The 24,765-nt window shown below is 39.2% G+C and overlaps 1 protein-coding gene across 4 annotated transcripts in view; it reads left to right on the top strand.

Moving 5' to 3' along the window:
* Positions 1-24,765, top strand: part of CDK14 (cyclin dependent kinase 14) — a 567,195-nt gene that overhangs the window by 5,750 nt on the left and 536,680 nt on the right. For 2 of the 4 annotated variants that reach the window (XR_011074670.1, XM_068549142.1), the window contains exon 2: positions 1,221-1,252. Coding sequence is in view for 1 of the 4 variants with exons in the window: in XM_068549142.1 (XP_068405243.1) it covers positions 1,221-1,252 (32 nt within the window). In the remaining 3 variants the exon portion in view is untranslated. Of the gene's footprint in view, positions 1-1,220; positions 1,253-23,821; positions 23,843-24,765 lie in introns of those variants that run through there. The other 2 variants (XM_068549143.1, XM_068549144.1) reach the window with 2 other exon arrangements.

Raw genomic sequence — 24,765 nt, 5'->3', positions numbered from 1 at the left:
CTCTAATAAAGGAAGCAGAGAAAACTATTACAAGATCAGTTTCTTAGGCAAAAGGGGAAGACTAAGAATTAGACTTTGAGAAACATTTTATCTCCCTTGACCTACCCTTTTCTGCCTTAACTCATCACCACAACCACAGACTTCTTGATGTTTTAAAAAGACAAATTTATAGTATGACACACAGAAAAGAACCTTTGCAAGATTGCTAGACAGTATAATATAAGCTTTGACGTGATGGCTTCAGTTTAGGCACAGAACTTCTCTCAGAGCTTAACTGCCAAAACAATTTGTTTTCCATTGCTTTGGTCAGAACATAGCTTTCCAAGTAAGAGCTACCCAAGCACTTCTATTCTGAATAGAACTATCCAGTATAGACCAGTAAGCATTTATGCACAATTCTGTACCTCTGAAACATTTCTCCAACCTGTGTTTTCAGCTAAATTCACTCCTTTGTGCATTCTCCTTAATCTGAAACATTCTAAATAATTGTAGAGTTTAAGGAACTAGGTGTTTGCCAACTACATGTATGAAATACTTCTTTCTCTTTAGAGTAATAAAATTTCAATTCTGAAGTCATGAATATTTAAAATAAATTTTAAGTATTTGCTAGTACCTATAAAATATTCCACATGTATTGTTTCCTTTGGTGATACTTTGTTAGAAAAGTTATCATGTTGAAACTGTTTGAATTATGTTTCTGCAGTGCTTATTTTACACGCTTGATCTTTCATCATCGAACTTAAACTTCTCTCAGTATGAAAATCTCATTCTGGGCACTGTGCAGAGTGGATGTCTTCCTGACAACTGGTTTGGGAGGTCCAGCCACCATGCATAATGATAGACCAGCAAACACCAGAAGTTTAAGGGGAAATTTTTTTAAGATTACTTTTTGATTCTTTAATACTTTCATTAAAACATTTTCCTACTAAAGAAGAAATAGAGGAAAGATATGCATACTTCCTTTCCACAGCTGGGGGGATAGTTCCATTTATATATTTACGAAAGTGTCTCACAAAGATGCGTGCTGTGCAATTCTCTCCCTCATTTGCAGTTTTCACATTTGTATCATAACATTGTTATTCAGGTTGGGGTACGATTTTACTTTTTGAAATGAAAACACCATACTGCTTTGGGTTTTTGTTCTGTTTTTTAGAACTTAGATACTTAGTCTCTTTGAGATGTTTCACAATAACTGTTTCCTTTCCCCTTTTATTTTATAGCTTTGAAGAAAGACGACACCACCTTTGATGAGGTAGGTTAAATTTCTTTATCTAATGTTAGAAGTATTTAATTACGGCCAGGTAAAGTCAGTAGGTGCCAACTTTGCACTTAGAGACAAACAAACAAAAAAATGCCTTAAAACAAAAAACAAGCCATGGCATCACTTTATTTAGTTACATTATGTTATTTCCCAGTTTTAAATAACCGTTCAAATTGAATTTTGGTATCAATCAACAGAAATGTGTCTTTTGAAATTAATAAACAAAAGGCACCCACAGGCCTTTGTTTTGCTGCTTTCCTGATGTTGGTAGTGCTGGTGAAGCCCAGTGTGATGTGTGTACTCAGGGCATGTCTGGAGCTGCTGGCAAGTTGGGCTCCACGGCTCCCTTGCAGCCCTCCTCTGAACTAGGGTATGATGCGATGTTGACGCCACATATTGTCTGTCAGACTCCCAAAGGAGGAGCTGACTTTTCCTGTTCCAGTTTTCCTATTCTTTGTATATCAGATCTGTCTTTATCTACTTGCCACAAAGTAGCAAAAAAGCCTGTTCAAGAAAGGCAGAGCGTTCCTATGTAATTAATAACATTCTGAATGTGATTTTTCAATTGTACTCTTTTCCTGAGTTTTTGGTAGTATCAGTGGGAATCACCAGAGAAATAATGTGTTTACAGAATGTTCTCAAGAGTGCTGTAGAGTGAAGTGTTTGATTGTCGCCATCCAAAGCCACAGTCACTGATCTGTGTTGTAAACTGGGCCACGTGTGTGTGTATATATATATATATATATGTATATGTATGTATATTGAGTGTTTATGTATGAACACAGATGTATCTACACAATGTGCTTATCCTGCAGCCTGATGAAAGCATAGATTAGTTTGGTTGTGGTTTGATTTGTTTTAGCAGTTGCAGATGCCATGAAATACGCTACCTGTCCTGCCTCTGCTGCAGTGCTTCAGAGAGGAAAGGACATTTGTGCTCATGGAAAGTCCCCTTGGCCGTGTGGCTGGCTGTGGTGCAGGGCAAGAGCACTCAGGGGGAACCTGTTCCAGACCGGGATTTCTGGACGGGGCCCACGACATTTGGCTCTCATGGTCTGCTGCTTTGTCTGCTGCATCTGTTCTTTTTTCCCCCGGGTCCAGCTCTACAAAGCTGTGTGTCCCTGGACTCCAGAGCAACTTCCCCTGCCAGCATTCCTGAAACATCCTGTGAAACGTAGTGATTCTAGACCTGAAGCAATAAAGGAGTCTTTTCTTTCCCATCAGTAGTGGGTAATAATGATGTTCCCCTCTAAACCTGTATTTCTGGAATTTCTGCAGTGTTACTGAGATGTTTTCAGGAGAGTATTTTCTTTCTTCTCAGAAGAAATCAATGTGAGAATATTGGGCACCTTTTCTCTCTTCATAAGGAAAATCTCCCCTCTAATTATGGAGGTAATTTAAGTTTACATTAAATAAAATAAGGAAAAGGAAAAGGAAAAAACTCCCAAATCCTGTTATCCAATTACAACCACTGTTGAATGTCCTTCTTGCCTCTTTCCTCATGTAAAAAACAAACAAAAACAACCCCCCCAAACTATAGCCCATGTATTATATCCTACTTTTTTCTTTTAACCTATAATATATTTTTGCATGTTTTTACAGATGACTCCTAATCATTATTAGGAATTTTAAAAACCTTTTGTCTTGTTTAAACACCACCATTAACGATTGTATGTTATTCTGCCACGCGGCTGTGGCATCAACTTTCAAAAACACCTGAGGCTGGAACCTAGATGGAAGTTAAGAATGTATGAGTCAAACCCGTAACTACCTGCCCTCCCTTACCCCCAAACTTCTGCAAAGCTGAAGGCCTGGATTTTGTAATTTGGGGCCAAATTATCCTTAGCTTTTATAAAGTGTTTTCCTTCCTCTGCTAAAGGAAAGAGATTGGTTAGATACCTTAAGTCAGTAAATCACAGAATGTTCCATCTGGAAGGGACACTGGAAATCATGTGGCCGATCTCAGCATTTCAAAGGTGAGGGCACTGAGGTCCGGGGGCGGGGAGACAGGTAATTTTCAGTTAATCAGGGAAGACCCAGGGCCAGGAGCCTGGGAGACAGTCTTAGTAAAGACATGCTTGAGTGTAAACCCCAACTCAACCACCCTCTCAAGGGCAATCGACTTCCTTTCCCCAGGCTTTTTATAAAACAGAGGTGCAATAGTACCTCCCTTCTAAGGTTATTGGGAGGATTAGACAAGCTAAGTGTATAGAGGTACCAGAATAGTCACTGGCACATAGTAAATGTCTTATATTTGGTCTTGTCATTGTCCTTGTCTTTGTCATCACCATCATCATTGATGCTCTTACCATGACATCTGCCTTCTGTAGTTGAAGGGCTGAAAGGAGGATGCAAAGATTAAGTTCAAAATTAAGTATTAGATCTATGAGGAGAATTACTTTCAGATATTCCCCTAAAATTCCATGTAAGACTTCATGTGATGATTTGCATATTAAAACTGTAAAAATATTGTCTAAAGCACACCATTTTTTAGATTCCTTGAGAGAATGACTGCCTGCGTTCTGCTTTGTAGTCCCTCCATGTCTTGCACATGGTTAACATTCAATAAATATCTATTGAATATGAGTGAATATCTGTTGCAAAGGAAAAGAGAGTGTTCATCCCAGGGTCAGCCAATGTGGATTCTCATTTGCCACTTCCTAGCTATTTGTGCAGGTCATTTACTTTACCCAAGACTTAGTTTTCTCATTTGTAAAACCAATCAGTAAAACTATGATCTTCAAGTTGCTTTCTGTCTTTAAATGCAGCATACAAAACAATCAACATAAAATTACAATTTTACCAAGATCAGAAATGAGTACTAGATCTGTGATTATATGAACAGGAAGTCACTGAGTTCTTCTGTGATCATCTTCACATTATAATGGTAGATGTTTTCTTGAATTCGTTTCATGGTCTTCCACTTTTCCTGTGGGAGTTGAAGGACCTTACAGTCCATTGGAATCCAGTTAAGATTTGAGTCTTGGAATCTGGAGGCTGGGTCAGCTTCTTAGATATGCATGGAGGTGTGGCAACTCCTTACTCAGTATTTATGAGCTGGAGGGCTCCTTATCTCAAGGAGTGGCTTTCTCCAGAGTGCCTGGAGAGGGAGTGTAGTTGCTATTTCCTGACTCATGTAGAGGATTTCTCTAGGTGTATGTAAATGTTTGACTTTGAACAGAGGAGAAAAAGAAATATGGACCTGTTTGAAAGAACTATTTATTTACTTTTCCTTTTCCTTCCCTCCCTCCCTCTCTCTCACCCTCCTTACCTTCCTTCTTTCTTTATTAAAGTATAATACATTATATTAGTTTCAGTAATGATTCGATATTTGTATATACTGCAAAATGATCACCACAATAAGTCTAGTTCACGTCTGTCACTATACATAGTTACAGCATTTTTTTTCTTGTGATGAGCACTTTTAAGATCTACTCTCTTAGCAGCTTTCAAATATGCAGAACAGTATTATTAACTATAGTCACAGCGCCCTGCATTACATCTGTTGGTCATCGGTATGTCTTCTTTAGAAAAGTGTTTATTCAGATTCTCTGCACATTTTTTAATAGGATTGATTTTTGCCATTAAGTTGTATAAGGTCTTCATATATTTTGGATATTGATCCCTTTTGGATACACGATTTGCAAATATTTTCTCTCATTCAGTGGATTGCCTTTTCATTCCTTTCAACAATCCAGTTGCCTTGTTGATGGTTTCCTTTGCTGGTAAATTCAACAATCCAATTGCCTTGTTGATGTTTTCCTTTGCTGTGCAGAAGCTATTTAGCTTGATGTAGTCCCACTTGTTTTTATTTGCTTTTATTCCTTTTGGTGTCAAATCCAAAAATTACTGTAAAGACTAATGTCAAGGAACTTACTGCCTATGTTTTCATCTAGAAGTTTTATGGTTTCAGGTCTTATATTAAGTCTTTAATCAGTTTGAGTTAGTTTTTATGTATGGTATAAGATCAGGGTCCAGTTTCATTCTTTTCCATGTAGTTGCCCAGTTTTCCCAACACTATTTATTGAAGAGACTGTCCTTTCCTCACTGTATATTCTTGGCTCCTTTGATGTACATTAATTGACCATATATGTGTGGGTTGATTTCTGGGCTCTCTGTTCTGTCCCGTTGATCTATGTGTCTCTTTTTCTGCCATACTGTTTTGATTACTATAGCTTTGTAATGTAGTTTGAGATCAGGGGGCATGATACCTCCAGTTTTGTTCTTCTTTCTCAAGATTACTTTGGCTATTCAGGGTCTTTTGTGGTTCCATAAAAATTTTAGAATTGTTCATACTATTTCTGTGAGAAATGCCAATGGAATTTGAGTCCATTGATTGCTTTGGGTGATATGGACATTTTAACAATATTAATTCTTCCAATCATGAGCATAGAATATCTTTCCATTTATTTCTTTCATCAGTGTCTTATAGTTATCAGTGTACAGGTCTTTTCACCTCCTTAGTTAAATTTATTCCTCAGTATTTTTAATTTTTGATGCAATTGTAAATGGGATTGTTTTCTTAATTTCTCTTTCTGATAGTTCATTATTTGTATATAGAAACAACAGATTTCTGGACATTGATTTTGTATCCTGCAACATTACTGAATTCATTTATTACTTCTAACAGTTTTTTGGTGGAGTCTTTAGAGTTTTCCATATCTAGCATTATGTCATCTGCAAATAGTGACAGCTTTACTTATTTTCCAATTAATGCTTTTTATTTCTTTTTCTTGCCTAATTGCTCTGGTTAGGACTTTCAGTACTGTGTTGAATAAGAGTGGTGAAAAGGGCCATCCTTGCCTTGTTTTTTTTTAACATCTTTATTGGAGTATAATTGCTTTACAATGGTGTGTTAGTTTCTGCTTTATAACAAAGTGAATCAGCTATACATATATATATATCCCCATATCTCTTCCCTCTTGCGTCTCCCTCCCTCCCACCGTCCCTATCCCACCCCTCTAGGTGGTCACAAAGCACCAAGCTGATCTCCCTGAGCTATGAGGCTGCTTCCGACTAGCTATCTATTTTACATTTAGTAGTATATATAAGTCCATGCCACTCTCTCACTTCATCCCAGCTTACCCTTCCCCCTCCCCACCTTTTCTTTTATAACTGCCTTTTCTGCATCACATAAGTTTTGATATGTTGTATTTTCTTTTTTGTTTGTCTCAATGTATTTTTTTATTTCACTTTTGCTTTTCTCATTGATCCATTGGTTGTTCAGTAGCATGTTGTTTAGTCTCTGCATAAAGTTGACCCTTGAACAATGTGAAGGTGAGGGGCACTGACCCCCCCACACAGTCAAAAATCCACGCAGAACTTTACAGTCGTCCCTCTATATCTGGGGTTCCACATCCATGGATTCAGCCAACCCAGATTGGGAGACAGATGGGGGCAATGTACATTGAGCTCAGTTTCTAGTCCATGTCCCTCTTTGTTATTTTGTATAAAGAGATAACTCTAATACCCAAGATGGTAAATACGGCAGTGATTATTATGAGAACCAGAGTCTAAGGGTTAGGTACAAATATGATTTGGGGATATTCCTGGTCATTCTTTTCCATTTTTGAGGGTGGTGGAATCTGTTGCAGTCTTTTCTCACCGTAACTGTCTTCATCACTGGAGGCCTCAGTGTCTTGTGAATAATGTATTTGTTGTATACAGTGTTCCAGCTTCAGACTTCCCTGACTTCCTCATCTAAAATATTAAATCTCAGTAACAGTCATTCCTTAGCCCTCTTGCTCCTGTTATACTCCGTCTATCTCTTCTTTGCTGGCTTCCAGTTTCCAGAGGACCCCTCCTCTGCCTGCCCTGTCCCATTCTTCCGTCCCACAACCCATCCTCCCTCCTTTGTTTCCTTTTCTGTTCACTCATGGTATATCACTCCCTTGACAGTATCCTCAATGGCCTTACCCCTTTGTACTTTGCTTGTAATCTACTCTGCCAGCTCTTGATTTTGACCTGGCATCTTTTCCTTTTTTACCCAGTGGCTGCCAAAAGCTGCTTGAGGAAATCACTCTGCAAATAAATTTATCATTTCCAGCCTTTGCTGGAACCCGAGGCAACTGTGCACAGTCTTGCACTGTGTGGCTGGGCTGTTTCCTGCTGAAACATTTCCACCTCCCTCAAACATTCTAGCCACCCTCCTCCACCCCTCCTTCCTTTACTAGATGACTTTTCCTCTCTATTAATTTGCTAGAGTTGCCATAGAAAAATACCACAGACTAGGTGGCTTAAACAACAGACATTTATTGTCTCTCAATTCTGTAGGCCAGAAGTCCGAAATCAAAGTGTTGGCAGGTTTGGTTCCTTCTGAGGGCTATGAGGGAAGGATCTATTTCAGGCCTCTTCCCTTAGCTTGTAGATGGCTATCTTCTCCATGTGTTTTCACATCATCTTCATTCAGTGAGTGTCTGTGTATCCAAATTTCCCCTTTTTATAAGGACATCAATCATATTGAATTAGGGGCTTACCCTACTCCAGTATGACCTCATCTTTATTTAACTAATTGTATCTGCAATGATCCTGTTTCCAAATAAGATCACATTCAGAGGTACCGGGGTAACTTAAGACTTAAACATAGGAATATTTGGTAGATACAATTCAACTGATAACAGCCTTCACCTTCTTAGAACACTTAATAATATTACACATCAGCCCCTTGCCTACATATATACCTTATTTGCTCTAATCATACTTCTTTTTTTTCCCTGAGAGGAGGATGTGTCTTTTTTCCTCTGCTGGTCTGGTTCCTCCTCCTATCCTCTTGATTCCTTTCCCTCCTTTCCACTCCAGAAGCTTGTGTAATTGATTCTTTCCTTTCTTATCTACGTTTCCTGTCTCTTGCCCTTTACAGGTATTTCAGCCGAGGCTCTGAGCATGGTTAAGTCTTCCCCGTCTCTTCCATCGTAATGGAAACCCCTGTGCTCTGTGATCATTTTTTCACGCTCTCCTTAGTAGTTTGTCTGTCCCTTGGTTTTGGTTGCTCTGTTATTATACTCATGTCAGTGTGGATGACTCACCTTTCTTTTCTGAACTCCAAACCTAGATATCTAGCTGCCCATTAGATGTTTCTGCCTCTATATCTTATAGTCACCTTGATTTCAGTGCATACAAAAAACAGTTGACCCTTGGGACTTTCCTGGTGGCACAGTGAAGAGTCCGCCTGCCAATGCAGGGGACACAGGTTTGAGCCCTGGTCCAGGAAGATCCCTCATGCCGCGGCCAACTAAGCCCGTGTGCCACAACTACTGAGCCTGCACTCCAGAGCCCGTGGGGTGCAACTACTGAGCCTGCGCTCTAGAGCCCACAAGCCACAACTACCGAGCCCGTGTGCCACAACTGCTGAAGCCTGCGTGCCTAGAGCCCATGCTCTGCAACAAGAGAAGCCACTGCAATGAGAAGCCTGCGCACCGCAGCGAAGAGTGGCCCCTGCTTGCCACAACTAGAGAACGCCCGCGTGCAGCAACGAAGACCCTGTGCAACCAAAAATAAATAAATAAACAAACAAATAAATAAAAAATACAGTTGACCCTTGAACAACATGGGTTTGAACTATGCAGGTTGGCTCATACGTGGATTATTTTTCAACAAATGCAGTTGGTTGGATCTGTGGATGCATAACTGTGGATACAGAGGGCCAGCTGTAAAGTTATACTCAAATTTTTGACTGCACGGAGGGTTGGCATCCCTAACCACTGAGTTGTTCAAGGGTCATCTGTATTACTAATTCCTGTATTCGCTAAACATGCACCTTTTCTCTCTCCTATCTCAGTGATTGGCTTTCACAACCACATGATTTTTCAAGGCAAAAACCTGACACCATCCTAAATGTTCCTCCAAGCCCCACATCCAAGCTTTGGCTTAGTTCTTGTTCCCTCCGTCATGCCCATTCCCACTGCTGAAGTGCACATTCAGCCTCTCTTGTCTGGACTGCAGTAGTGTTCTAACTGGCGTTCCTGCCTACAGCTTGCCTCCTATTCCAACAGAATGACGGAACTGAAATACAAATCGTGCTATTCTCCTGCGTAATACTTTAAAAGCTCCCTGTCAGGGAACTCTACTCAATGCTCTACTGTGTGGTGACCTAAATGGGAAGGAAATCCAAAAAGGAGGGGATATATGTATACGTATAGCTGATTCACTTTGTTGTACAGCAGAAACTAACACAACATTGTAAAGCAATTATACTCCAATAAAAATTTTAAAAAAACAAAAAAAAACAACTCCCTGTCAGCTGCAGGGTCAAGTCTAAATTCCTAGCTTGGCTTTCAAGGCCTTTCGTCATCCATCTCTCATCTCTCGCCTACCTTTCCACCCTTATCAAACAGTCATCTCTTATTTTAATACCTTTGTCATCATTCCAGCTGCCACCACTTCAGTTCAGGACTTTATCGCTTTTACCTGTTTTATCCCAATAACCTTTTTTTTTTTTTTTTTAAATTTATTTATTTATTTATTTTTTTAAACATCTTTATTGAAGTATAATTGCCTTACAATGGTGTGTTAGCTTCTGCTTTATAACAAAGTGAATCAGTTATACACATACAATATGTTCCCATATCTCTTCCCTCTTGCATCTCCCTCCCTCCCACCCTCCCCATCCCACCCCTCTAGGTGGTCACAAAGCCCCGAGCTGATCTCCCTGTGCTATGTGGCTGCTTCCCACTAGCTATCTATTTTACATTTGGTAGTGTATATATGTCCATGACACTTTCTTACCTTGTCACATCTCACCCCACCCCCTCCCCATATCCTCAAGTCCATTCTCTAGTAGGTCTGTGTCTTTATTCCCGTCTTCCAATAACCTTTTAATTGGTCTTACTGTTCCATCTCTCAGTCCTCCACTCCAGCCTTCCCAAAACATCTTTCTTGTCATTATCCTTTTCTAATCAGAGATTTGTACATCAGGTATTTACAGTTAGCCCTCCCTATCGGTGGCTTTTGTGTCCATGGATTCAACCAAACTTAGATTGAAAATATTTGGAAAAAAAATTCCAGAAAGTTCCAAAAAGCAAAACTTGAATTTGTTGCATGGTGGCAACTATTTATATAGCATTTACTTTGTATTTGCAACTATTTACATAATATTTACATTGTATTTACAACTATTTACATATCATTTACATTGTATTAGGTATTATAAGTAATCTAGAGATGATTTAAAGGGGAAGGAGGGGGAAGCTGGGGGGTAAGTGAGAGTAGCATTGACATATATACACTACCAAATGTAAAATAGATAGCTAGTGGGAAGCAGCAGTGTAGCACAGGGAGATCAGCTTGGTGCTTTGCGACGACTCAGAGGGGTGGGCTAGGGAGGGTGGGTGGGAGGCTTAAGAGGGAGAAGATATGGGGATATATGTATGTATATGGCTGATTCACTTTGTTGTACAACAGAAACTAGCACAGCATTGTGAAGCAATTATACTCCAATAAAGATGTATAAAAAATATAAAGTATACGGAAAAATGTGTGTAGGTTATGTGCAAATACTATGCCATTTTATATAAGGGTCTTGAGCATCCATGCTGATACTGAGGGACAGCTGTATTGATGTCTGTTTTATGTTAGTCTCTGGATATGCTCAGAACCTGACTCTCAATCTAGTCAGTCTCACAAGATTTCATCGCGCTGGCATTCGCAGGTTGACCAGCTCCTATCATCTTGCAGCGTTGGGCCTGGGCACAAATTCAATCTCACTTTCTCTTTATAGTAAGATTTTACATTACTTTATATTCTATTTTATTCTTACCATGGTGATGTTTGCCAACCCTGGATGATATGAACCTATCGCATGAAAGAGGTCTAGAAATTAACAGACTGTTCTCTGATCATGCCAGTAATCTGGTAAGTCTTTATATTTAAAATTCAACATTTTGGATGGCTGAGAAAGAACCTCACTTCCTCCTTAATTCTCTCTTTGGAAATTTAGTTGAAATTTTCTGATTCTTAAAACTTTCTATGCTTCAGTTTTTCCTTTCTATACACGTTTGATCACATTTACCCTCTCCCTAATTATGGTAGACATAATTACCATAATTATATCTAGTCCCAGACAGTGGCTAGAATGTCTGGGTAGTGCTGTAAAGATTCAGAGAGGAGGTACATGTCACAAAATGCAAAATGTATGACATTTGGGAGAATTAGTCACATTTATATTCTTCATTCCCCAAAGACAGAATGTTACAGAAGTTGAGAACATTGAGTAACGTCCTGTCTCTCTAGTGGGTAGTGCATATCCTGACAAGTAGGCCCATTAGAGTGTAGGAAGTCTCTCCTGTAAGGTGGCTGGTGTTCCCTTCCAGGCAGTGCTTTCATTTGCATGTTTGAATTCATTTGCAGAAAGCTGACCTTTGGCTTAGGAAGTCTCTCTATATAACCCAAGTACTTAGGATTTTCTTCAACAGGTACAAAATGAATCCAGCTATAGGCAGCACATTATACCCATTTTCCTTCTGACTGAAATTGAGCCACTGATTCATAATCCTCAAATCCTTAAATTGCTTGGTTGTGTTTGAGATGGCCCGTTTTTCATGGAGCCATAATGATAATTGAAATCAGCTAAGTTGGGGGGTGAGGCTTCTCTGAGGACTGGAATCGTGGTCTCCACTTGATCTGGAGTGTGCTGACCTTTAGGGCATTGTGACAGACATTCCTTTCTAAATGATCCTTCTCTGAGGGATACATTTATTAAATTTTTTTTATAGTTCAAAACACACTTAACTCTTTTTATTCTCTGTGTCATAAAATTTACAAAAGGCACAGTTACCAAAAATTGGAACCAGCAAAATGCTCTTAATTTTGCAAGCTTGATTTCTCCAGAATGCATCAATGTCAGGCTTCCTGAAGGAGCTCTTCCCATGTAAAGACAGTAATTGAAGGAATACTCACTTTTTCCTTCTGAATCTATCTTATTTTCAATATATAAAGTTGGTTCTGCTTATTCTTCAATTCTTTATTTAGTTTCTAAATTTTATTTTCTCTTTTACTTTTTTCTGCCTTCCTCCCTTCTTTCTTTTCCTCCCTCCTTCCTTCCTCTCTCCCTTTCTTTCCCTCTCTCCTCCTCTTTTCCTCTCCCTGCCCCCCTCTCTCCTCTTCCCTCTCTCTGTCTCCTCTTCCCTTCCTCCCTCCCTTCCTCTGCCCCTCCCTCCCTCCCTTCCTTCCTTCCTTCCTTCCCAGCATATGAGCCTGGGGATTTTCTTAAAAATATGTATTTTTTTGTGATCTGAAAGTATGACAGTACTCTTTACTACGGTGTTTCACTGTCTGCACTGCAACATTATATGCTTAATTTTTAATAATGAGGTTAATAGTTTTTTCTTGTGTCTTTTAAATAGCTACTCTAAATTCTAAATTCCATAGTATTAAATCTTGTATGCATGCTAATGAATGTGTGGGGGAAAACTTTTTTAAGGCTTTCATGGTCATACAGTTAAAATAAAGTAGAAAAAAACTGCTTCAACATGTAATTGTATACTCAGCGTAAATTGTATCAGGTAGAGTACTTATTTGACTTTCCACTGATAGTTTTTTCCAGCCTGGCAAATCAGACTTTTAAGTATTGAAAGGGACTTGGAATTGGACCGAGAACGTGGAAGGCTCTTGGAGTCATCAATTCCATGTGTTTTTCAATCTGTTGATTGTGTTTTCTCAATCTATGGATACCCTCATGTGAGATGTCTATAAAGTGTGATGTCTAGAACGTATCTTCATATTCAGTGTAGCCTAGCCTGCGTCAAACACATTGTTACAACTCTGTGTTCCATCAGCTGAAATATTGAAGTATGCAAATCATTTCCTTTAAAAAAAAATAGAGCAGATTGATGTCAGTCTCTCAATTGTGTTTTGATATATTTTCTTGAGTGGGAAAGAAAGGGGCTGAGTTGCAGTTAGAGTACCAGGAATTTGGCATATTCCAGAGTTTACCCATGGTGATGTACCAAGTATGAAATGATCACCCATGACATATGTCTTGGTGGAAACAAAATGAAGTATCTTCCTCTAGTCTGTTCCTTGCCTTAAGGCTGGGCTATGGCCATAACTTAGTTACCTCAGAGCATTATTTGTTCTATTTTAAACGATTTTCAAAATAGGGAATTGCACCCGCTCTATAAAACAGTGATGGCGTGGAGGGTGGAAGTTTTCTAAATGCTCCCTGAATGAAGATTTTGGTGCAGGTTTCTTCCCCCTACCCCAAATCACACACCTAAAGAATATTGCTGCTGCAGTTAGCTTATTAGCACAGGTTATTTTTTGACAGTGTGTCATATCCTGCAAGTGGGTTTGATGATAAAAATGATTGAGAACCACTCTTCTAACGTATCTATTACTAACTATTAGAAGTGAGTTGAAGATGGATATTGGTACAATCACATGCAGTCTGAATTTTTTTGAACAGCTCTTGATTTCAGATCACGCATCCTGATTTTTGGTTCCGAAAATATAGTCCTAGTTCTACGATTGTATATTTCTTCATATCACATTTATTTTTTAGGTATTTTAGCTAAAAGAAAAACTCAGACAGTGATAAAGAAATGTTTAACAAAGAAGGGGCTAGGTAGATAATATTCTACAACAGATAAAAATGAATAAGAGTAATGATTATTTTTCAATTTTAATGGAAATTGCATTAATTAAAAACATTATAGGTAAAGAAGAGGTAAGATTGATGAGATAAAATTGTATGTTAGTAATAGTCATTCAGGGCATGAATTACAGCATCTTTTGTGTTATAGTTGCTCATTTATTTTAAATCTTCTTTAGCTCTATAGCTCTCCTTGTATTGTCTTCAAATGAATATGGTGGAGAATGTTCTGCAGTGCTTGATTCTCTTCTCCTAAAAGGCAGACTATTTAATTTTATAAATGAGCATCCTTGGGTCATTAGATATTGGGGTTCAGGTGTGCAGAAAGCTTGGTAACATATGGCCTGTCCCCAGGTGCCCTAATTTAGCTCAGAACTTTCCCCCAGAGGTTTGCATTACTTTATCTAAATGGTGTGTTACATGTACAACAAAAAGGTGCTTTGGTCATAAAAGGAAAAGATAAATAAATACGTACTTTGCAAGATACACAAGTCTGCCTTTACATTACTTTTTCTACAGTTTTTAGAAGATAAAAATCTTAAAACCCATGTGAATGACATTAATTGGATGACCACAGTTTTGGGTGATTCACTTTTAGTATCTAAAGAAAAGCGTTCCTTTTCTTTCACTTATTATGTTATTATATACACACACATGCGCGCGCACACACACACATGTTTATCTCCATTTGAATATTTTTTTTCAGGCAACACAGCATATTGACATCACCCTGGACTTTTTTTCTGGTTCAGAATTTTCCCTTCCTATCACAATTACATATTTTTCACTGAATAATTTGAATATTTGCTATTAAGAAAAGTAAGTATGCACATTGCAGAAAATTTATAAAATATTAAAAAGCAAAAAAATAAAAATTACAATGTTAAGTGAAAGCAACCATTGTATATAAGTATGATCTCAGCTTTGTAAAACATATTTCCTCTGCGTGGGGGAAACATCTGAAAAAAGGAAAAACAACAGAAGGATAATATGGAAATTGAGGTTCATTGAAGTGGTGACTTGCTCAACGCCCCTCAGCTAGAAATCCGATTAATCCGCGATTCCAGTCTAGTCACTCTGACTCCAGTGTGTGCTTGGCATTTTACTAGGCTGCTTCCCAGGAGAAGGGAGAAACAATACACGGGTGGTATGGTGTGGTGTATGGCAGGTAAATGGAGAAAGGACCCAGCGTTCTTACAAAGATGCAACTGATGTTTGGTGGTAATTCTAATAGATGAATGGTTTTCCTAATAAGGCACAAGAGTGAGTGAACCTAAAAGATTCCTTCAGTGGAGCTATGTCATTTTTGAGCCAAGTTATACTCATTTTACAGAGAGGAAACTGAGGTCCATCCAGGCAGATTAAATAAGTTGCCAAAGAGAACGTGGTTGGTTAGTGTGAGATCCAGGAGGTCTCTTCTCTCAATTACTCTTTACATTTTAGATTTCAGTTTCATGCTTATGTTAAAACTGTGCTAGTATTGCCGTTTTTATCTGGACATGGATGGGGATTGGGTGGAATTGTTTTGAGATACAGGCTTGATCCTTGGTCGTTTAATACAAATTTCCAGTTAGACATTAGGGCACTGCCCACAGTGAAGGTTATGGAAGGTTAACTGTTGGATGAGGTACCCTGGATCACCAACCAGCCTGCCTACAGGTTGGTTGGAGCTGGGAGGCATTATGAGAGTGATGCTGGTATGTGTTTTAACTGGCATGTTCAGAACATAATGTCAGGACATCTTTCAATGGGTGTACATTGCCTTCCTTAAACGAGGTAAAAAGTTAATATTGAACAGAAAGTGACAGATGAGAAATTCATTTCTTTACTTCAAGTCCTGGCTATGTATACGCTTGGATTATTAGCTCGCTCATGTGAAGCGACTCTAGCTTCATTTTTATTTCATATTGTGACAACTGAAATGTTTGTGAAGGCTAAAAATGTAGAGGAAACAGGCAGATCTTTTCAATAGTTATATCTTAGTAAGGAAAAAAAAGCTTGTAGGTGGGCATGGAGAGAGACATTGAATGCTTCTTATTCCTTTTTATTGGTAGGGTGGGTGCTGAGAAAAGAAACAGACCATTTCTTTCTTTCTCCTCTTCCTTACGCTTCCAATATCATTGTGTTTTCTTTTTTTCCTTTTTATCCTGAAACTGCTTGATCTTGGTGGGGACAGTCAGCTCCATCTTCTCTGAAGCAAATGGCCTAGCTGCCAGCCACTGGACTTTTTTTGCCCTGAGCTTTTTCACGATCCATGCGCTAGGTCCAGTCAATGTAGTGACCTTTGTGGCTGCGTGTGCCACCCTTCCACTGTGACAGACATGATTCTTTTCTGGTGCGTGACTGGTGCAGGTAAGGGTAGAAGAAGGGCAAAGAGGCAGGCAGGCAAGCAAGACAGATGCTTTATAATGATTGGCCCTGGTTCTGCAATGGGACAGCAGAATTATGGCCCCTAAAAAAACACCTGAACTTCCTTATGCTCCCTACTGCGTTTCATGGACTAGTTGTGGCACGTATATTGTTTGATTTACTTTGTCTTTCTGCTTTTACAACCAGTCGAGTTGGGAAGTTTTGTGGGCACAGACATAAAGAGTGATTTTTAGATTCTTCTCTGGTACTTGTCAGTGGGCTCAGAAATAGAAGAATGGGTGCCTTGTTAGTATTTTTTTCTTTTTCGATGAGAAGGAGCAGGGAAGTGAAAATCTCAAGAGAGCAGTATCAGTTTTCCGGTCAGCAGCCTCATTAAGTTAATATTTACTTTTAAAATGAAAGTATTTGCCAGCCCTTCCTGCTGTTTGTTTGGGGACCATTTAACTCACATGTGAGAGCCTCTAACTAGTTTCCACTTCCATTGGGCATTTCACCTCTGAGGCCAGTGACTAGTATGATGCGCTGATCCTTGTTGTAACACCTATCTTTTGTTTTTAAACTTCAAATGACATTTATCTTGAGACTAAAGGAAGGGAAAGAAATGAAACTTAGTTTTTTCCTGTTTCTTTGTGCCTGGCTGCTCAGTCGTGTTAAACTGATTTCTAATAACTCAATTGACACATATTTAGGGGTTTAAGAAAACTGGAAATTTGATTAAAATACAGCCTCAAAACTCAAAGATTGCATTTGAAAACTTTTGGTATTTTTATTGTTATTAATTCTAACACTGTTATATTTTTACATTGTAAAATAACACCTGGTCATTAATGAAAAAGTCAAAAAATACAGATAATATAAAAAAATTGAAGTTTAAAAACTTAAGTTGTACATTTAGTAAAAAGTTTTCTTTCAATGCTATTAAAAAATATCCTTTCCATAAGTTTACAGTTTTTTTTTCATCCGGGAACATAGGATATTCTTACTATCGTTTAAGCCTTTTTTTAAAGCTAAAGATCTCTCCATAAAGTATTGTAGTTTAAAAAATTTTTATGACCTGCTTTTTTTATTTGTCAGTAATGCTATTGTGAGACATCTTTTAGAAAATAATTGCTAATTAAGGATGAGGATGAATTTCTCTTGTTTCTGCTTTGCTCCTGTAGATTTTGACGTGTTTATTTTGCGTTTTGTTATTTTACTCAACTGTGTTAGCTCCACTATTTTTCAGAGGTTTCCTTTGGGTTTTCTTGGTATATAATCATGTCATCTGCAAATAATTTTTTTATCTCTTCCTTTCCAGTATTACATGGAATGATTTTATCAGTTTTTTTTTTCCTCTTGATGCTTGTAACTTTCTAAATGAAGGCTATCATTTTTCTTAGGTCTCAGATGAGTGTCTTTTCAAAATAAAAAAATTTAATGAGCATAAGATAGTGATTATTTCTACTTCTCTAGATATTTAATAATCAAAGGGTCCTCAGATACATGTCATAGTTTTGTTGGTGACTTTTTTAAGCCTTCTGTGTTAGAGAACTGCCAATTATGTTTAATTACTTGAAGGTTGTATTGAGGAATTCTTACATTTATTTTTGAAAGATCGAGAGATGCCTTTCTATTCGTTATCTTCTTGACATTCCTTTGGTCTTAAAAGTCTGTACGTTAAATGTTTCTGTGATGAAAGCCACAAGTGTGTCCTGCAAGATGTTGCCGTTCGCACAGGGTATTTTTAGAAACCTGAAAAATGTTTATGAACTTTTAGTGGGACCTCTACCACCGTTTTGGGGATCAGCGAAGATCACCAGTTTGGGGATGAGTGTCGGGAACTTTTGATTCAACGGTTGATGCGTTGGGTATTTTGTTTTTTCCCGAGATTTCTTTTATTTTCAAGTGGTTGGTGCTGGCTGTCCTGGTTGTTACTCTGTGTGCCCTCCAGGGCTGTGTAGCTGCACATCTCCACCCTGAGCTCTCTCTGAAGCTGGGTAGAGAGTGGGAAAACACAGGAACAGGAGCTTTGGGATCTCACTTCTCCTGTAGTCCAGCTGGGGTTCCCCACTCCCACCCTCCAGACAATCTTTGTGCACCTCCTTTTCCTTATCTGTACATCAAGGATCATGTACCTGGCAGTGTTATTATGATTAATCAGATAACGCTTGTAAATCCTATAATAGACGTGGCACAATAGCGGGCCAGCGTCCCTCATGCTCAGTGGCGTTTGTGTCATGCTTCTCTCCACGTGAGCCCTCACACGTCTGTAGGTCACATGATGGCTGACTTTATCGTGGAACACCAGTGATCAAATTTTAGGAACCTCCTCATTTTAAAGATGGGGAAACTGTGAAGTCCAAGCTGAGTCTTCCTCCTGCCACTGCTCCCCTTCTCTCCCATCTCAGTGGCCTTGCCATGACCCTGTGTTGACTGGATCCGGCAGAAAGGAATGTCCACTGGTGGGTTTGTCAGCTCCATGGGTTTTGGTGGATGGGATTTTAGGAGACAGTCAGGGGCTCTGCATTTGTGAGCATTATTTTTTTAAAAATTAATTAATTAATTTTTGGCTGCGTTGGGTCTTTGTTGCTGCGCACGGGCTTTCTCTAGTTGCGGTGAGCGGGGGCTACTCTTCCTTGCGGTACACGGGCTTCTCATTGTGGTGGCTTCTCTTGTTGCGGAGCACGGGCTCTAGGCATGCGGGCTCAGTAGTTGTGGCACGCAGGCTTCAGTAGTTGTGGCTCGTGGGCTCTAGAGTGCAGGCTCAGTAGTTGTGGTGCCCGGGCTTAGTTGCTCCGTGGCATGTGGGATCTTCCCGGACCAGGGCTCGAACCTGTGTCACCTGCATTGGCAGGCGGATTCTTAACCACTGCACCACCAGGGAAGTCCATTTGTGAGCATTCTTAACTAATGTTTTAGTAGGAAACAGTGCACACATACATCACATCTACAGTGTGCATCTGTCGACAGGAGTTGCCAGAAAGATCCACGGTGATTACCTCTTATATAGAGGGAGGAAAATCATCCCGTGCTTTCTCACTTCTGGGTCGATGCCTCCCCTGTAGGTTCTCCTGATGATGTCTTTTTGGTTCCTTTTCTTGGTTACCAACATTTTTCCTGGAACCTATTCATTGTCTTGGCAGGGGTAGGCCCCTTGTCCCTATCTGTGTGTCCTGTGCCCATGTGTTGAGGAATTGTTTTTTGTTTTTTTTTTTCCCCATCAGTATGTTATCCCCTCATAGGCGCTTCATATCAAGATCTTGGGACCTGTTGTCTGAACATATATTCGCGTCCTTAAAATCATCTTTTATTTCCTCAACGGGGCGTTCGGTTCCTGGGGGCAGAGATAATTTCTCCCTCTCTCTATACTTGTTTGTTCAGCTTAGTGCTTTGCACCTAGTATGTGCTGAATAAATGTTGCTTGAAAGAATAAACAAACAGAGAACATACTTTTGGTCTTTTTGGTGAATTTATTTCCATAATTCAGACATAATATTTCTTTTTTCTTTCTCCCTCTCTTTTCTGGAATTCACCAATCATTAAAAAAAAATTTTTTTTTCAAACTTTTATTTTTATTTATTTTTTTAATCTTTTGGCCTCCCTGCGTGGCATGCGGGATCTTAGTTCCCCGACAAGGGATCAAACCCACGCCCCCTGCACTGGAAGCATGGAGTCTTAACCACTGGACTGCCAGGGAAGTCCCACCAGTCATTTACTGATGATGAGACTTGAAAAAATAAACGACAAACCCTTAAATGATTTTTCTTTGTGCACATTATTTAGTCTTCCCCATCATTGGCATTAGTATTTCTACTTTTACAGACGTGGAAACTAAGGTTTAGAGAAGTTAAGCAACCAGACCAGGGTTCCAGGGCTGGTGAAGTGGCAGAACTGGGGGTGACCTAGACAGCCCCCTTCCCGACGGCTAAAGTAGCCGCTGGAAGGGACCTGCTGGATTGTTGGCCTTTTGAAAGGAACACTGAAAGTTCCTCGCACTTAAATGACGATTGAGTTACATTTACTTGAACTGTGTGACTTTTTTTTTTTTTTTTTAAATAAATTTATTTATTTATTTTTTTGGCTGTGTTGGGTCTTCGCCGCTGCGCACAGGCCCTCTCTAGCTGTGGCGAGCGGGGGCCACCCCTCGATGCAGTGCGCGGGCTTCTCAGCTCTAGTCGCGCGGGCCTCAGTAGTGACTTTTAAGTTGCAAATGAATGCTAAGAGTGTATTAGGGTAGCCCTTGGATGTGGGACTAATTGAGAAACAAAATGAAAGTGCTGCAAATAAATTGATTTTCCTACTTAGAGTAGGTGCTTCCTCCAGTACCATCCATCCTGTGGCATTTGCCTGAAGGATTCTTTCTCATCTAATTAAACAGTACAGGCCAGATGTTATGTCTTGTCAATAATTTAGTACCCACGTCTTTTTGCCCCTATGGTTAGTTTTTGCTCATCTAGAGCTTATGGGGTTTCTGTCCTTATCTTGAAACTGTCCTTTAAAACAACTATCTGTCCAGTGTGGTAACTTTTCCCAGAAGTCTCTAGCTTCTAATGGGAGAAACACAATCTGTGATTCATGAGCACGTGTTTTGGGGTTAATTCTATTTGCATCTTTGGTTTTTCCTCCTTATTCCCAAGATACATACAAATTAAACATTCAAGATTGCACATCAGTGCGTTGGATTTTTATCTGGGGTTGTTCCTTCTCTAAGTGGGGAGTTGGGGATGTGAGGGGGTGTGGCAGTACTTACTAACCTTAGTAGTGATTATCCCAAACATCCTAAGCAAAGACTAGCCTGAGTGTGTTTTTACTGAAAGCTCTTCCTGTCATTCTGGGTATTTTATACTGTTTATTTATTTACCTTTTTGAAAGGAAATTCCTTCTTTACTGTCCTATCTTATCTTAGATCAAAGTTTCCACCCAGGGACCCTTACTTAAATAGTATTGTCTAAGGCTGTATGTGTTTTCTTTCCTTCTTTCTTCTTTTTTTTCTTTTAAAAGCTTTCTGAGGTTTTGCCCCATCTGCACTCTCTGGTATCCCTTCATTCTATTTATGACTATTGTGCAATGAATATTCATAGTTTCCATCATTAACGTAGTAATGTGCCATTCGTCAGTGCACTGGCTTCCTTGTACTATAATTTTTAAAAATTCTGTTTCTTTTATGTATTTCTTTTAAAAATTTTGGCCTCTTTGTCTTAAACTTTTTTTTTTCTAGCGTTTGTAATCATGTGAATTTTCTGCCCTTAACTGAGACATATGTGCAGGTCTAAAACTGTACTGTGCAAGATGTCAAATGGCTTAAAAGGATTTCTGTTGTGGTCTGAAAGGGTGGCTCTGTGTCTTCTGAGGGTATAGTCTGACCACATGAATACCAATAATTAGGCATCCTTTATTTTAAGAGAGGGGCAGCTGTTACTGTAGTTGAATTTGAAGATCTTTAGCTATTTTGCGCCTTTTTTAAAAAGGGCTATTCTCCATATATGCATCTCTTTGGCAGGCTTGGTAATAGACTTGGATACTGGCATGTCGATAATGTGACACAAGGAGGGAAAATAAAAACATCTGAAAAGGAATATCTGAAGTGTTCTGAACATTAGATTTTAAGGTATTAGGTTTGTTTTTCTTAAGTTTTTTTTTTCAGTGGATTAAAAAAAAAAGTAAGACACCTAAGCATTATGTGTGTCAATTCATTTTTAAGTAATTTTAAGGTTAAAATCTTCACCCATCTTGCACTTGATCAAAGGGTCTAGCAATGAAAGCTCCCCTAGACCATCCTCAGACATCCCTTGGAGACTTGTTTGGATGAGAGTTGCAGTGGTGATTGTGCCTTCCAGGAGTTCTCAAGCCTTTTATTTAAATCAGTGCTTATTATCTCTCACTGTTGTTTAAGAACACAGCTCCTGACCCTGAAAATCCAGTGATGATTTCACCTGGAGGGTGAATTATTGGGCATGTGGGATTAGAGGGACAGACTGCTGTCTCCCTCTTTGCCATCATCAGAGGTCCTGAAGCCCCTTCTCCTGCTGGCTAACATCAGGCAAGAGCGTCACTGCATATTCATAACAGATTTTGCAGGGCTTCAGAGTTCACAGAACAATTTCACAGGTTATCTCAGTCAGTTCTTGCAACAGCCCTGTGAGGTAGTGGATAAATATTTTCAGCCCTGTTTTGTAGAGGGGGGAATTGCCTTCCAAGAAGGTGAGTGCTGTGCCCCAAGCCACAATTTTCTATTCTTACAGTGGAGCTGGGTCTGGAACCAAAGTTTCCTGTCCTCCTAACTTGACCCCATTATTCTGCTTCACCCAAGAAAGTCAGGATTTAAGGACATTGCATTTAGGATCAAATCAGGCAAGGTGTGTGACCTAAAAGCTCTAATAATGTGGATTTCAAAATGGTACTTAATTTCCTGAATATTATAATATATTAATGAGAAATAATATGAATCACCCACTAATTTCTCCATTCAGACAAATGCATTTGATTTTCCATATTCTATGACAGATTTATAGACCTGAATACTTAATTGTACATAGCTGTGAAGAGCATAAATCCTATTTTGTATTTTTCAGATGCCTCAAGGGCCAAAAGCTCATACTATAGTAGGAATATTGGCAGTTTGGCTAAGAGAAGAGAAGGGAGACGACGTGGCTCGCAACCCTCCCTTGGGGAATAGGGATAAATGACTTCTGACAGTATTGCAAGCTGGGGCAAAGGTTTGGTGAAAACAGGAAGCTGCTTATGAGAAGAATTCAGCGTTAGATATGGATTCGAGTCCGTGCTCCCCCATGCAGTCCCTTTGTTACGATGAACAGATGTCTCCTAATCTCTCAGCCTCAGTCTCCTCATCTGAGAGTGAAGGCTGTGCGGCAATTTCATGTGTTAGCTGAGAATTCAGGGTGCTGGTGCCCAGCTGCCTGATGTCATAAACCTGCAGTCCTGTCCAGGCTCCAACACCTCTTGGTTGTGTGATACTTAACCTCTCCATGTATCTTGAAACAGGGGGATACTAATAATACCTACCTCATAGGGTTGTTAGGGTCACATGAGTTTCAATACATGAATGGCTCGCAGTAAATTTCCTATCAGAAGTTAGTCATTCTTAAGTGGGATAAGGTAGGGAAGTACTTGGTGCCTCTATTAAGCTCTCAATATGTGAGTTTCTTTTTCCCCCATATAGATGTGTTGAGGTTAAGCCTAATGAAAGGAATTTAAAAACCGCTGGAATATGGTGTTTTAATATTTGCATCAGACTCCGTTTATGTAGTTATTGGCTTCTTATACCTTGGACACATATTTTTTTTAATGTGATATTTTTGTACTACTAAACCCTTAAAATATTGTGTTATATCATGTCTAGGAAATTCATTGTAAGCCTTTCGAAGAGAGAAGGCTTTGTGATAAAAGCCAGCTGCCCAGACATTTCCACCCGCCTCCCCCATCCCCCAGCCGACTGCACAAGCAGCATGTTGGCAGAGATCCAGATTTCCTAAGTGATGGGATTGTTCCCGAGACAGGAATGAGAGGAATCTGCCCAGATTGGAGATGGTTTCAGCTCCTTTGCTTGTTTCATATTCGTAGCCTCGTCCCTGAACTAACCGACCCAGCACCATTTTCCAGTTGTTGGGGATGCTGTTTTAACGCAGGTACGTAAGGTCTTCGTGTTAAAAAAAGTAAGTTTTGAATCTACTTTTTAAGCTCATGGAAGTTTTTCTGTTTTTCTTTGTACAACGGAAGAAGAAGTGTGAGTTCACTTCCATTTATAGTGTCATCTCTGCAAACCAACATGGTCAGCCCCTGGCTGTGCGCCACATGTAGCACCTTTCTTGATCTGACTCAAGTATTGAGATTGTGGTTTTACCTTCCCCATGTAGGGGTGGGAAAGTTTAGTGATTTGAGTGGCTCAGGCCAGGAAATTATTAGGTCTTGTCAATGGAATTTGTTTATCTTTTCCACTCCTCTGCATTCCTAGACTCTGAGAGAACTCATCATCACTGGGATTGCGCTTCAGTTTGTATCAACTCCTCCCCTTTCTCTATTTTTATTAAATATTAATACTTTATTTTTATTAAATATTATTTTTATTTCTCTCTTCTTTGGATGTAAGTCCAGGGACCACCCCCCCCCCCATTTCAGAAAGGGCCCTCTTGCTCAGCAGTTGTTAAAATAAAAAGATCTGCTGAACACTTTCTGTCCCCTTTTAAATTTGGCTGCCTCCTAAATACATGTTTTCTGCAGTTATCTCCATACTTTTTTAAACTTAAGGTCAATGCATGTGTAAATCTCATGTGCTTCTAGACCTGTACTGTCCAGTGGAACTATAATGCAAGCCACATTAAAATTTACTAGAAAATGAAAAATTTTTAGTAGTCACATTAAAAATGTAAAAGGAATAGGTAACTTTAATTTTATATGTTATTTAACCCAATATATTAAAGTATTATAATTTGGACATGTAATCAGTATAAAAATTATTATTGTGTTGTTTAACTTTTTTGGGGAGTAAGTTTTAAAAATCCACTTATGTATTTTATACTTGCGGTATGTTTCAGTTTGGACTAGCCACATT

The sequence above is a fragment of the Eschrichtius robustus genome, chromosome 8, assembly GCF_028021215.1.
Source record: "Eschrichtius robustus isolate mEscRob2 chromosome 8, mEscRob2.pri, whole genome shotgun sequence".
Lineage (NCBI taxonomy): Eukaryota > Metazoa > Chordata > Mammalia > Artiodactyla > Eschrichtiidae > Eschrichtius > Eschrichtius robustus.
This window is presented reverse-complemented; position numbering and strand designations above follow the sequence as displayed.